At 35.3% G+C, this 16,082-nt stretch overlaps 1 protein-coding gene across 3 annotated transcripts in view; it reads right to left on the reverse strand.

Moving 5' to 3' along the window:
- LOC140742403 (scavenger receptor class B member 1) overlaps positions 1-16,082 on the reverse strand; it is an 87,295-nt gene that overhangs the window by 5,455 nt on the left and 65,758 nt on the right. For all 3 annotated transcript variants that reach the window (XM_073073331.1, XM_073073332.1, XM_073073330.1), the window contains exons 5-9: positions 14,193-14,340; positions 12,672-12,875; positions 2,977-3,101; positions 1,551-1,712; positions 260-366 (exon numbers count right to left, since the gene is read on the reverse strand). In XM_073073331.1, the coding sequence (XP_072929432.1) occupies positions 260-366; positions 1,551-1,712; positions 2,977-3,101; positions 12,672-12,875; positions 14,193-14,340 (746 nt within the window). The remainder of the gene's footprint in view (positions 1-259; positions 367-1,550; positions 1,713-2,976; positions 3,102-12,671; positions 12,876-14,192; positions 14,341-16,082) is intronic.

Below are 16,082 nucleotides of genomic sequence, written 5' to 3' on the forward strand. Positions count from 1 at the left end.
GGCGGCAGTAGCCACTTACCATCAGGTGGACTGTATGCTCGTCTGCTACTCCTATATTATAAAAAAAGAGTTAAAAAATGCTAGTCATACAGTGTATATTATATATAGCTGAATTCTACCATAGAGTACATCAGGGTTACCCTTTAGGCCCTTACAGTTACGTCATAGAAAAATATCAAAAAATATATTCGTCACTTATTTTTTTTAATTAAAAGTACGAAAACGAATAAAGTAAAATCATAAATAAAGTGGTTATTACCATAATAACAGTTGCCGACATCAACAAAGCCATCAGGAAGACAGTCGTGCGTGCATTTGCACGCATATGGAGAGGATTTGTTGAAAGCTGACTCCTGCATCGCGTACCTGAAGGATATGAAGTTATTATTAATATAATTCGATTTATATAATTCGAATTTCGTTTTATAATTAAAAAAACAACTGTATAAAGCTGCTATGTTCTGGTTTGAAGTGTAGTAAGACTTATAGATTTATACGAGGGGTTCCAACCTAGTATATATGGCTTACCTCAGGACTCTTATTTATCTGAGGTTGATTACAAATGCCCACGGGCGGCTTTACCATAACAATTACCATTGATACGCATACAACAGAAAATCAGAAGTGTTTGGGAATTGAACCACGGACCTCCCGATTGAGAGAACGAGTTTTAAAGCACCAGCCTAGCCTGTATGTATATTTTTTCCACCGTTGTTTTAAGGTCATTTATTTAATTATTGCTATTTTATGTTAGACACCTGTTCTTTTCCACAAAATTTACATATTTCAATAATACAATACGCGTATCTATAAATCCTAGCCCGGAAGTAAATTTTAATAAAACAGAAATACTAGATTACTAGAGATCAGATTTACATAAATTGAAAAACCATAACAAATATACTTTATCTATATAAATAGGACCTTTTAATTAGGGTTGCTGCCCTTACTGTAATCTGTATTATATTAGTATTATTACTTTTCAGTCATTATACAATTTTTAATTCTGATATCGTGGCTCTCTTCCAAAATAATGTGGCCTTAATCTGTACTATAGTACCTACTATTGAAATGTTTTCGTAAGTAATACTATTTATACTTCTACTTAAAAAGGTGGCAACCCTATTTTAAATAGAATTTTCTTTAATTTATTCAACTTAAAGTACAATCTTATTTATTTCCTTTGATAACTTCAAAACCCGTTATCTACCGGATCCCACATCGCTCACCATTAAGAACATTTTGAATAGAATTCAAGATAAAATTGTGTAGTCTGAGGTCTCCACATGTATCGTGGAATTTCCTGCGTCTCTTCTTCTTGATAACGATACAACTTGCGATGTAGTGGTAGATTATATTACTGACGTTCAAGAATAATTCTGTAAAACTTGTACTTCTTTTAACATTTTTTTTTAATTTCTGATATACACAATATGTATGCTTTTGCCATTGTTTAAAATCTGGTAGGCTATATAAAAGCATAATTATAATAATAGTTCTAGTACTTCTATTACTTAATAATAAGAATATTACAAAAGATAAATAAATACCTATAGAAATTGAACCCGTGTTCTCCCTTCACTTCTTCGTGGAATCTGAACGGATAGATCCTGCAGGCTTGCTTCCTGAAGATGGGGAGCTCCAAATCCTTGTCCATGTTCGGAGGAAGCATTAGACCTTCAAAGGAGCCTTTGATCCTGTTGCAGAGGGTACTGGAACAAAGGAAATTTTATTACTTCAAGAAAATAAAAAAAATCCTTCAAGGGTTAAAGTTCATCAGAGAATTGTATATGTAAATCGTCATCATTCCATTACTGTTCCAATGCTGGGCACGATTCTTGTCAAGGGATCGGTGGCATTTAGGACACAGTCTACCGAGCTGGCCAAGTTTGGTGGCCAAGTGGACTTTACTCATCCTTAAAAACTTTTTTGGGAATTCTTAGGCGTGAAAATTTCCTCATGATGTTTTCCTTCACCGATAAAGCATGCCTACCTGATGTTAAGTGGCAGCTGCCATCCAAAATCACCCCAGATTCCTATTTTATGCATGTGATAGCCCTACAATGTGTAACTACCTCTGAGGATTACGTTGGCCCGTCAACTTATCTCTTCCTTACCATCTTCAATGCAGAACAACAACAACGCCTAATACTGTTCATATAAGGCAGAAATGGGTGTGGTTTCCGATTTAAATTCAAATGACAAGTTATTTTTATAGGTTCGATGATACGTTTCTTACGGAAATAAATTTGCATATATCCGCGAAACTATGTAAATTTATTTATTTATTATGTCATATTTTAAACGTGTGTATCTGGTACTGCCTAAAAATCTATTTTTGACGCGAAACGGTTCTTGCGTTCCAATGGAAGGGTTGAATGATGGCTGATGAATGAAGTGACCATCTTAGACCTCAGGAGTGGAATTGTATTTGTTATTGGCTTCAGAGAGAACCCCTTTTCTAAGTGGCTTGACTACAAACTTAGTCTTGTAATTAGGTGGAATAAACGTATTTATATCAAGCCATCTACTGTTTTGCCAACCAAAAAAACGTAATACGACAAATACGGCTAATGACAACCAGAGATGGAAATGAGACGAGTAGTAGACAGAAAATATATATCATAAGCAGTGATAGCCTTTTGGTTAAGAAATTCGGCCTCTTGATCGAGGGGTCCAAGGTTCAAAACCCAGGCACGCTCTCATATTTCAAAGTTATGTGCGTTTTAGAAATTAATTATCACTTGCTTAAACGGTGAAGGAAAACATCGTGAGGAAATCTTTAAAAAAAAGTTTTCAAAGGTATGTGAAGTCCACCAATTCGCACTTTGCCAGCGCAGTGGCACTATGGCCCAATCCTTCTCATTCCCGTGCCTAGCATTGGGACATTAATGCGTTGATGATGAGACAGAAAATGTAAAACGGTAGGCAAAAATTGTATAGGTTAAATATTAAAAGAAATTATAAATACCTTACCTGGTGTTCATATCCCTGAATCCCTGCTCCTCAATCCCAGGCACGTTGTTCCAGAGGTTCACTGAGTACCTCTTGCTGACGTTCCTAAGTTCGATTTCCGCTTCAGCCGTCCTCTTCGCGTAGAACTGGTGACAAATATTTTTTAAATTAGTTATAATATTTCTCACTTCCCTCACTCTAATAAATTGTTTAAACTAAACTTGTTAATGGACAGCTTCGACCATGAAAGTATAATTTCGTATCTAAATATACTGCTAAATAAATGTTAATTTTATTCCTTACTAGCTGACCTGGCAAACTTTGTACCGCCTCAAAATCTATTTATCAAATATATTTCATATAAAATATAGCATATTTCGTGGATAATGTAGCTTTTGAATGGTGAAAGAATTTTTAAAATCGGTCCAGTAGTTTTTGAGCCTATTCATTACAACCAAACAAACAAAGTTTTCCACTTTATAATATTAGTGTAGATTAAAATCTACTGATTAAAATTCAAATTTTGACACAGGGACAGATAACAAACATCTTAAGGGTCGTCGGAAAATTGCAAATGTTCAAAATAACAGAGTTCCATAAAGGTATCAGTAATATGGAAGGATTTTTGAAAATCATCCTATAAGGGCGATTAATTGGAGATGAAAAATTGTCTCGCATAAATCTATAGAAATCTATTTACTGTTTATAAAACACTAGTAACTCGCCCGCGCTTCGCACGGGTAGAATAGAATAAATATCCACTTTTTTTTGTAGTGAACTATAAGCTTTTTGAGCGTGGTAGAACCCTTTATGGTTAGACTCAATACAGCAGGTTAACAGCAGTGTTAAGGACACTGCGAGCAAATGAAAGACAAAAATCTATGCCTTCGAAATGTAGTGCTGGCTGAGGATGCTCCGTATTCCGTGGACAGCAAAGAGGACAAACATCTCTATACTAAAGGAGCTAAAAGTAAAAAAAGGCTATCAACCATCTGCCTCCAAAGAATTCTCTCTTACTTTGGCCATATAGCACGACGCGAAGACGACTGCCTGGAGAAGATCATGGTGTTGGGAAAGTGGAAGGTAAAAAACCTCGAGGCCAACAAGATGATCTGACCAACATCTGATCGCCAACAAGATCAAAGACATAACAAAGATGTCTGTAACAGAATGCCTAAGACCAGAAGACCGAGCACTTTGGCGAAATTTGCAGCACACCTGCACAGTTGACATCCACAGCAGGCACGATATTAAGCAATGAAAGTGCGACTCAGAAGAGAAGAGAATAAAAAAAATTGACAAGTCAGCCTTTTGTGGCTTCATCCAATTTCAAGGCGGTGAAGTATCTTTCTAATTTACTTATCAAAGGCTGTCTCATACATTATTTTATATTTTCTTATATTTGGTGTACAAATAAAGAGTTTTTGTTGTTGTTGCTTTCTAAATACAGTATATGTAAGGTTACATTGAGGCTCGAGGCATATAGCAAGGATTCTGTTTAATTTTTAAAGCACGCATATATCATTATCATTAATGAGTTGCAAATGTTAGTAATGTGCAATTTGTTTGTTATATGGGATCCTTACCTTTTGTTTAATCTGTATTTAATTGCAAAGTTGTATCTACAAATGTTTATTTTGATTTTGTATTTTTAAATAATTTAAATAAAGCTGTTACCATGACCTATGTTAAAGTTCTTCATATAAATGAAGCTTTTTAATTGTCTTGCCAATAGTCGATGTCTATTACGATGTGTATTTGTAGTATACTAGCTGACACGGCAAACGTTGTGTTACCATATAAATAAAAAAATGTTAAGGGTGAACAACCCTTATAACATACGGGTTTGAAAAATAGATAGAATATTTGAAACTGCGATGGTAGCGAAGTCTGTCGAATCCAATGTGAAACATTCCAAAATCAACAACTACTTACGAATTAAAAATTAATTAAAAAAACCTTTTCCCACGGACTAAATTGTGAATCTTAACCATTTTCAAGTCCCCTTGAACACACACAACAAATTTCATCAAAATCAGTCCAGTCGTTTAGGAGGAGTTCAGTGACATACACACGCACATAAGAAATATATATATATAAAAGATTTCATGATTAAACTATACCACTGCTGGGCAAGAAGCTTGTCTGAAAATTGGATAAAGTTTCGGCTATACCTACTACTCTATGTTGGCTAAGATGGATTGGCCGACTTAGAAAAACTTTGAAATTTTTGAGGAGTTTTCGGCATTATAATAATTTCTTGCGAGCTTTACTTTCACCCTTTAAGCAAGTGATTTAATTTGATTCTTAAGTTTTAATATTTCTTTTTTGATTAAATTATATTTTTTGTATACAGGGTGAATTTTTAAAACGGGCCTTCAGGGCCAAATCCGAAACTATAAGGATTAGCGAAAAATGCTGAAAGGAGTTACGAGACCGATTTTGATAAAAACTAAAACTGCATCATTAGTTTTTTAAAAATATTTTTTTCCTTAGCCGGGAATCGAACGAGTTCATTTTGAAAAAAAATGACACCTCTATATTATTCCACTATCTGATAGTGTCGCTTATAAGGATCAAATTCTGGGAAGTAATGTTATGTGACAAATTAAAGGAAAAGGAAAATTTTGAAGAAAATACGTATTTTTCCATATGAAATGAAATGAAATGTAATGAAAAAAATGAAATGAAATGAAATGAAATGAAATGAAATGAAATGAAATGAAATGAAATGAAATGAAATGAAATGAAATGAAATGAAATGAAATGAAATGAAATGAAATGAAATGAAATGAAATGAAATGAAATGAAATGAAATGAAATGAAATGAAATGAAATGAAATGAAATGAAATGAAATTAAATGAAATGAAATGAAATATATTTATTTTGTATAGGCCAACGGCGGCACTTACAAATTGTCAGTTACAATATTTTCTTAAACTACTACCGGATCGGAACGCGACCTCTACTGAGAAGATCCGGTAAGAAACTCAGTGGGTTTGTCTTTTTAAATTTTAAAAATAATTATTCTCTTTTTAATTTTTTTTTTAAATGCCATTATTTTTACATATAATTAATAAAGCATTAGCTCCAGTATCTTGCTTTACATTTATCTAAAAAAAAGAAGTTTGTTCAGCAAGATACGCTACACTTTGACATTTTCTTAATTAACTAATAATTATGTTATTGATCAGTGGGACTGATCGCTGTTTTATCATTAATATAATCAGAAATTTTATAATAAGCTTTACGACTAAGTTTGCTTTTGATAATAACTTTAAATTTATTAATTGACAAATTTCTGATTTTGATAGGCAGTTTATTATAAAAACGTATACATTGACCCACAAAAGAATTACTTATTTTGTGGAGACGAGTAACATGTGTAGAAAGGTTATGTTTGTTCCTTGTATTTACATTATGCGTGTCACACCGTTTTACAAATTTATCAATATTTTTCCTTACATAAATTAGGTTTTCATATATGTATTGGGATATAACAGTTAGAATATTTATTTCTTTAAATAGTTCTTTTAGTGAAGCTCTTGGAGACAGGCTGTAGATAGCTCGTATAGCTCTCTTTTGCAATATAAATATATCATTTAGGTGTGACGAGCACCCCCATAGCAATATACCATAAGTCTTAATGCTATGAAAGTAACTAAAATAAACTATTCTAGCAGTTTCTACATCTGTTAGAAGTCTAATTTTTTTAACAGCATATGCCGCCGAACTGAGTCTACCCGACAATTTATCTATGAGGCAGCCCCATTGCAATTTGGCGTCAATAGTAACACCTAGGAAAACAGTAGACTCCACGGGATCCAAAACCGTTCCATTTAATAACACATTGGTTTCAATATGCTTCACGTTGGGTAACGAGAACTTGATACATTTAGTTTTCTTCTCATTAAGAAGAAGATTATTTATGTTGAACCAATGGATAACTTTCGAGAGAGCATTATTTACTTCGTCATAATTATTTAATTGTCTTTTAATCTTAAATAAAAGTGAAGTGTCATCAGCAAACAATACAATCTCGTGATTATTCCCTACATAGTAGGGCAAGTCATTAATATAAATTAAAAACAGAAATGGACTGAGTATTGAACCCTGCGGCACGCCCATTGTAACAGAAGCACTGGGCGATTTTGTACCATTTACATCAACCTTCTGAATTCTATTATTTAAGTAAGAAGTCAAAAGGTTGAGAGCCTTGTTCCTGATTCCGTAGTGGTGTAATTTCCTGACCAGTGTCTCATGGTGGACACAATCAAAGGCCTTAGATAAATCACAAAATACACCAAGGGCATCACGCGAATCATCACAGGCCTCATAAATATGTCTTAACAATTCAATCCCTGCATCTACAGTAGAGCGATTCCTTCTAAAACCAAATTGGTTGTCATGAAGTATTTTGTTTTTATTAAAATACTTCAGCAGTTCATTTAAAACAATTTTTTCAAAAATTTTACTTAATGTTGGTAATATAGAAATTGGCCGAAAATTGGTTGGATCAGTATTACATCCCAATTTAAATAAGGGAATCACTCTAATTTGTTTCATAAGGTCAGGAAAAACACCACAAGTAACACAAGCATTGAACACAGAAGCCAAGTGCGGTGCAATAAGGCCGATAATGGAAGAAACGGCTTTAACGGAGAGCCCCCATAGATCTGCAGTTGCATACATTGGCATACTAATCCTTAAGGATTATACATAACAAATGATTTATGTATAATTCTTTAGAAACAGACATAAGTCATACCATTGAAGAATTTGTTGGTTAATCAACTAATTATTCGATGTTATGACTATGACATACGGCTTAGTATAAGAAAGTAATAGTTTGGCAAATAAGTTACCGCCGTTTTTGGGATTTATTTTTTAATGAAAATAGATAACTGAATAAATAGTAAAATCTTATTGTTTGTTGTTTACAACTTCGTTTCAACGTTAAATATGATTTTCTATATCTCTTGTTTTAGCAATCACTCGGATTTGACTCTAAAAAGTAATTCTCGCAAATTGTCAACTTTACATCTGTATTTAACGAAACTCCGCCCATAGCAAGTAAATCTATTTTAATGGTTCTAAAAATAACCTTAGCGAAGTCGGACATAAAAATATAAATTATTGGGAAACAAAACGTCCATATCGAATGATTAGAAACATTGAGCCAAAAAAAATGTTAATACACGAAATGTTTAAATTAATGAATGGCGGGAACTTAACTGCCAAATTAATATTGAATTGAATAATATTGAAATTGAGGCTTTTCCTTTAGTTTGTCATTTATCATTACTTTCCAGATTTTGATCCTTATAAGCAACACTATCAGATAGTGGAATAATATAGAGGATGCATTTTTTTTCAAAATGAACTCGTTCGATTCCCAGCTAGGGAAAAAGTTATTTTAAAAAAGTAATGATGCAATTATAGTTTTTATCAAAATCTGCCTCGTAACTCCTTTCAGCATTTTCGCTAATCCTTATAGTTTCGGATTTGGCCCTGAAGGCCCGTTTTAAAAATTCACCCTGTATATTATATATAGATTTTAAGTTTGTAAATTAGATTAATTATATATAATTATGTTACTTAATTAAAAATATAGTAAACAAATTATCAATTAAATTATTAGTGATAATTAATTTCAAATACAAATTTTGAAAAATCAAAGGTGCCTAGGATTTGAACTCCGGACGCCGATAGAGGTCAAGTTAGCCTTACGTTATAACTGCTATGGTTCTGCATAAATTAAAATTCTTTTACATGCCAGCACCACATACTACTTATTATTATAAATTATTTAATTTATCATTGGTGTCATATTAAATTTCCTTTTTACAAGCAATGTGTATATCCGATCAGTGCTTAAGGACGCAAATAATCATTTTAATCAAGTTGTTCAATCAAGGCAATGACTTCCGATCATAGACCAGTATGTAGGTCATAACATGAAATTTGCATCAAATCACCCATTATATTAATTTATTGGACATAACTGACAATATTGATACATTTATAATCTGTGGTGGAAAAGCTTCTAAGCCTGAAGGCGAACGAGCTTAGAAAATAAGGAAGTGCTTGAAGGTGGTGGAAATTTTCCTACAAAACAGCGGAAGCTCTGAACCATCTCAGAGTATGTAGCTCAGAATTTAGAGGTATATTATGTACTATGTACAGAACTACTTTATAATAATATAATAGTTTTGTCAGATTTTTTTATATAATATACTGAAGTAGCAAATAACCAAGCAGTCGAATGATGGTAAGTGACCACTGGCGCCCATTAACTTTGGCAATCAACTCCAAATAAGATCAACGTCCTTTTTTATAATATAGGAGTAGCAGACGAGCATGCAGTCCACCTGATGATAAGTGGCTACTACCGCCCGGTTACTTACTACAGAAAAGTATAATTTAATAATTAATATTTGTTGAGGTTGTAGAACCCTTTGTGGTTCGACTCCGGCGGCACCACTGCCACACCTATTTCTACCTAATAACAGCAGTGTTAGGCGCTGCTGTGTTCCGGTTTGAAGGGTGTGGTAAGGGAGACAGACTTTTCCGAGGCGTTCCAGATTAGTCATCAGGGGTAGCGGCGTATCTGTGGCCGAGCTGAGGTAGGAATATCTAATCCTATCTGGGGTTGATTACAGATGTCCATGGGTGGCAGTAGCCACTTACCATAAAGTGGACTGCATGCTCGACTGCTACTCCTATAATATAAAAAAAATCCAAAAAATTTAAGTAGGTAACAAAAAATTGTACTCGGATTGATAAACTTTGTCTACTTTGGTTGCCTATGATTTGTCAAACAAAATTCTAGTCTTCAGAGTATTCTAGACAATGTTGAAAATTTGTTCGCCAAATATCTACGACATGTCATCGGTTGATGAGGTTGCCCCAAAACAAAGGAAGTTGAACGACTTATCTTGAAAGGGGTCAGTAACCTTTGCGGTTTTACGTGACTAAAAAAAAGGTTGAAAGGTTCTTGACTTTTTGTACTAGTTTCATTTCATTGACTGGTTATCGTTCATTATAGCAGCGGCGATAGCGTAACGGTTGAAAACTCAGTGTCACATTCGGGGGGACCGACGTTCAAATACCAGGCAAGCACCTCTGAGCTTTTTCGGGTATGGAATCCTGTAACCCGGTACATCTAATACCTTTTAACAAGCATTTTTTGTATGTATATCAACGATCTCGGAATCGGCTCCAATGATTTTCTTGAAATATTGTATTCAGGGAGTTTCGGGGGCGATAAATCGATCTAGCTAGGTTTTATTTCCAGAAAATATCGTTTTGACCGTGTTTTCAATGAATAAATACCTCCTAAAATATCATTAGAATATGAAGCTAAATTTAGCCACCATTTACGATGTAAGAATAGCTCGGTTGGGAAATCGGGCGCCTTAAAACATAGGAAACCCGGATTCAAATTGGTCCGATTGTTTCTTTTATTTTTTCTCTTTTTTCGAGGTCCTTCTAATTGAGAGATAAATAATTGCACTCGTGACTTTTTATTTCAAATAATAGGTATTTTTGTTTTATTATTACAACACCGGGCAAAGCTAGGTCATCCAGGTACTGTAAACATGTATACGATATCACTTTGAATATACTAAAATAATAAGTTTAATTTTGCATTCTAAAATAATAAAAACCTTAAATTAAACTGAATCTTGAAACTATTATTAATATTTATGAAGATATTTTTTATCATTATCTTAATTATATTTAAGTCACGTGGAAGTGCACGGTAATACGATTCAAATTAAATTTTGTGAATAGTTATTTCTACCTAATAACAGCAGTGTTATGCGCTGCTGTGTTCCGTTTTGAAGGGTGTGGTAAGGGAGACAGACTTTTCCGAGGCGTTCCAGCTTGGTCCTCAGGGGTAGCGGCGCATCTGTGACCAACCACAGGTAGAAATATCTAATCCTATCTGGGGTTGATTACAGATGTCCATGGGCGGCAGTAGCCACTTACCATCAGGTGGACTGCATGCTCGTCTGCTACTCCTATATTATAAAAAAAAAGGTGACCTTACTTGAAGGTGGCGGAACCCTTCACTCCCCACACTTATTTCTACCTAACAACAGCAGTGTCACAAGCTGCTTTGTTCTAGTTTTCAAACCAGAACACAGCAGCACCCTTCACGGTGTGGTAAGGGAGATATCCTTTTCCGAGGCATACCAGCTTAGTCCTCAGGGTTAGCGGCGCATGTGTGGCCGACCTCAGGCAGGAATCTAATCGTGTCGGTAGCCACTTACCATCAGGTGGACTGCATGCTCGTCTGCCACATAAACAAACTTTTTTGTTTTTTTTTTTATATAATATAGGAGTAGCAGACGAGCATGCAGTCCACCTGATGATAAGTGACTACTGCCGCCCATGGACATCTATAATCAACCCCAGATAGGAATAGATATTCCTACCTGAGGTCATCCACACATGCGCTGCTACCCTTGAGGACTAAGCTGGAACGCCTCGGAAAAGTCTGTCTTCCTTACCACACCCTTCAAACCGGAACACAGCAGCGCCTAACACTGCTGTTATTAAAAAGCTGAATTGTTTCAACTTAGTAGCAACTTAGTCGTAGTCTTCGGGCGTATTAACGCATCTCTGGCCGATCTCGGCTAGGATTATAATCTTATTATATATTATGTTGTTGTTGCTGTTGTTATGTACAAAAAATATAATAATAAGATATTTCTTACTAGGTCACTGAAGATTACCGGTAAATTACACACATTATATAATATTAATAATGTATACAACAATGTAGTCTCATAATCTATCATCACACGCTCATCAATTAAACTCTTGCAGTAATTGCTAGAGTATCTAACTACCCATTGTCTGATTTTCAAAATGCAACTGTCGTCATAACTTGACGGTTTGACACTAATTTTCAAATAAATACGTCAATTAGTGTTTATGTTTTCAACAACATAGTAATGAATGAATATTGACATAGAACTGTTATAACTACCTACAATGTTCTGAGGATATGTGTGGTGAAACGGTCAACGGTGAGAGGGTTCCAGGTTTGGTCCCCGGTGAGACACATTTATGTATTATCATATATATAAAATTCTCGTGTCACAATGTTAACTCCGAAAGGGCTTTACCGATTTACACCAAATTTTATATGCATATTCAGTAGGTCTGAGAATCGGCTACTATCTATTTTTCATACCCCTAAGTGTTCACCCTTAGTATTTTTTTATTTATATGGCAACACGTTTTCCGGGTCAACTATTATAATGTATTATAATTATTGAACATGCACATATAACTGTTATAACGACTTATATTTAATGACTCGCGACACGAAGCGGTCACCGGTACCGGGTTCGATTCCCGGCAAAACAGATAATGTAAATTTAGATTTCTGTTCCGGGTCGGGGTGTTATTGTGTGCGTTTTATGGGTTTCTATGCCACCCACAATACAGGAAACATTCCATTGTGGGACTATGAGGATCGGGGTCGTTATATGCTTTTCTAGAATAGGTAAGTTTCGTGATTTTAGACTAGAAGTTTAAGTTGTATGTTATTTTACGCACTGTGAAAATCAGAGCGTACCAGGGATTCGAAGCTCCGACCTCTCAACTGTCCGACCGAATTTCAACTACTGAGCTATCACTACTTTAGACTTCAGGAGAGGGATTTTTACAAATGAAAAATATTTAATTCTAAACTTACCCTATCCATAATTCCGATCTTTTCAAAATCAATCCATCCAGGCAACAGTTTATTCGCGATGGTGACGATTGGATCGTAGTAACCCCACAGCAACTCCTCAGTGGTGGTAGTCTTGAAGAGGGTAGAACCCATAGCCTTCATGGAGTAGTAGGCGCCGACGTTAGCCAGGTAGCCCAGCTTGTCTGCCAGAAGGGTGCTGATAGCCTGCAAGGGAATATTGTTATGGTTATTGACAAAAACCCTTTTTGTAAGAGAAGGTGGTAGCACTCTGTGGATCGACTCAGGCAGCACTACCGCACACATATTTCTGTCTAATAACAGCAATGTTAAGCGTTGCTGTGTTCTGGTTTGAAGGGTGTGGTAAGGGAGACATACTTTTCCGTGGCAGCTTAGTCATTAGGGGTAGCGGCGCATGTGTGGCCGAAACCAGGTAGGAATCTAATCTTATCGAGAGTTGATTGTAGATGGCCATGGGCGGCAGTTGCCACTAACCATCAGATGGACTGCCCATGGGCATAAACCAAATCCGAATAGAACAAGATCTATCTAAAGTCAAACACAGCTGAAGATAAAGATGTAATGCTAAAAATAAAGATGGCCGCCTCTCACATTCTTCCATCAAACGCAAAAAGGCAGTTAGGTCATATGTATGTATATGAGGTACGAATCTTGCGGGTTAAATTCGATTTCTGGGTATGTAATTGTACTATTTTTTTTATGACAATGCGTGATTAGATTAGTGACGTCATTCTTAATCCAATATGGCGGACATCCCAAAATAGCGGAACAATTATTTTTATGCACGATATGGGTATCATAAGAAAGGAGTTTCTGGCAAGAATACGAAAACAAAATGGTATTTATTTAATAATAGCGTTATGTCGAAAGTTCCGCTTTGAACAATAAATAATTAATCAACAAAAGATAATAATGAAGTTAATTAATTTATGTAATTAATCACATTATCGGTGTTTTGTCCCTCACCCTTGTTCATCCGGTTAAGCAAGTAACCTTGCGAATTAATAATAGGTCTTGTCATAACTCGTACTGAGTTGCGCTCAAAACCCTTGTTAACTAACCATCGCATATATATTAGTTATCGATAAATATCGTTCTAGATATACAAATATCGTTCGAACTTCCTTAAATATTGTTACGTTGTAATAGGTTGTAGGAGTAAAAGAAAACAGTAGGCGCTTTTTTCAAAAGTGCAATTGTAAATTGATAAGTGACATACAGACAGACAAAAAAATTAAAATTTTATTTATGTTGATGTTAGTGCTACTTCCGCCTGTGGACATAACCCCAGAAAAATTAAATTAAATAAAATTATTTAAACCCCAGAAGAAATGCTAACCCTGAGGACTAAGTTGGAACACTTCGAATAATTATGTCTCCTTTAGCACACCCTTCAAGGCGAAACACAGCAGCACTGAACACTGCTGTTATTAGTCAAAAATAGGTGTGGCGGTGATGTCTTCGTAGTCGAACCACCAACTCTACTTAATATTGTCTACTCACCAGCACAGCAATATTAGGTGCGGTGACCATCACATCTTTCATCTCGGAGACAGACTCCTCTGGGAGGAACTTCAGCTCGATCCTCGGCCGCATGGTCATCACGCCACGTTCTTTGTCTATGGTTATGTTCTCGTTTGTTCTGAACTCTCTGGAAGAAATACCTTTTATGAGTTGGGGTTTTACTATAAATCGAAGTAATGATAGTCTAGGACTTTAATCCGGAGGTCCACCATAGATATGTTCTCAAAAGCGCGGAAGATCTACCGTTGTGTTAGCCAGCCTGGTGGCACATTTTGGAACTTTCTCACTTTTAGAGGAAATCAGGAGTCAGGACGACAAGTTATTTGTGAAATTTGGGATTTTTAAGGAGCTTTCAAACGTGTAGGCTTCTTTACAATGATTTCCTTCGGGGTTATAGTATGTTATAGTAGTTATGCATAATTTCTTATGTAAAACACATAACTGAAAAACCAGAGGATAATGCCTGGGATTCGAACTTCGGATCCCCACTTGAGACGCTGAGTTTCAACCACTACGCTATCACTATATTACACTGTTGTTTTAAAATCTACGAAAATATGTTTGCATCCGACATATTTTAATTAATTCAGTTCTAGAGCCGATTCATATATATATTATAAATCAAGCTAATTAAACTTAAAAGATTCTTATTTAAGCTGACCTTAACTTAGGTTATAGGACCCCATTTACGTAATTAACATACGTCATAATAATATTAAAAAGCGATAAAATCTAACAGAAGGGGAAAAAGATTTTATCTTACGATTTAGTGTGACATGTCGCAAATAAATACGTCGTCGGTGATATATGATAACATTAATTGACTACCTATACATTAATTTCAAAGATCGTATAATTAGATTTGCATATTACAAAGCTGTGATAACCTAGTGGTTAGATTCGGCTTCTCGAGGGGTCCGAGGTTCGATTTCCAGGCACTTCGGATTCTTCAAAGTTATGTGCGTATTAGAAATTATCACTTGTAACAGCGAATACATGTTGAGGAAACCTGCATACCTGTGAGGTCTTAAAAAATCTCTAATGTGTGTGAAGTCTACTAACACGCACTTGGCCAGCGCGGTGGAATATGGCCTAATCCTTCTCATTCTGGGAGTCCCAGCAGTGGAACAGTAATAGGTTGACGAAACATAACAGTTTCACATTTGCACAGTATTAGTCTAAAGCAGTATTAGTCAAAAGCAGTGTTTCTCAAAGCGATAACGACCTCTTGTAGGATCTGGAGATCGACCCACGAAGGGCCCAGAATATTTTTCCCGTACTCGGAACTTTGAGAACCTCCGGTCAAGAATACAAATACATTGTTCATTGTTGTTTCTTTGTGACTATTTTTGGTTTAATAACACCTTTTTAAAAGCCTATTTATCTTAATAGGTGCAATATCGCACCTTTAACATAATAACAATTCAAAGTATTCAAAAATTACAAAAAGATATTATCTTAATTGTGGGCACTTTATGAGGTGATAAAAATAGGCTTTGGATGAATTGAAAGGTAATAAAACCAGTGGTCGGGGAAGTACCGCCGTCACACCTATTTCTAGCGTAAGGTAGTTCTTTGGTGGAAAAGTGTGAATGATGGCTGACTTACATGGAAGGCAACCATCATAAGAGCTTATTATTGCACGACTCATGATGCGAAGCATCAGAGAGTGCTTTACGATCGAAAAAATTTTTTCGCTTCATTTTGGCGGCTATTTTTATTATTATAGCCTTGATAGTTCACGGAAGTTCAAGATATTTTGCATACTATTGTCGAGATAATTTAATGGAGATTAATTCCATACTTTTAAAAATTGATTTACTGCAATAGAATTGGAAAAAAAACACCAAAATAGGTCAAAAAATTTTC

This window comes from Epargyreus clarus, unplaced genomic scaffold (genome assembly GCF_041222505.1).
Source record: "Epargyreus clarus isolate Ecla_fem2 unplaced genomic scaffold, WU_Ecla_fem_2.2 ptg000005l, whole genome shotgun sequence".
NCBI lineage: Eukaryota > Metazoa > Arthropoda > Insecta > Lepidoptera > Hesperiidae > Epargyreus > Epargyreus clarus.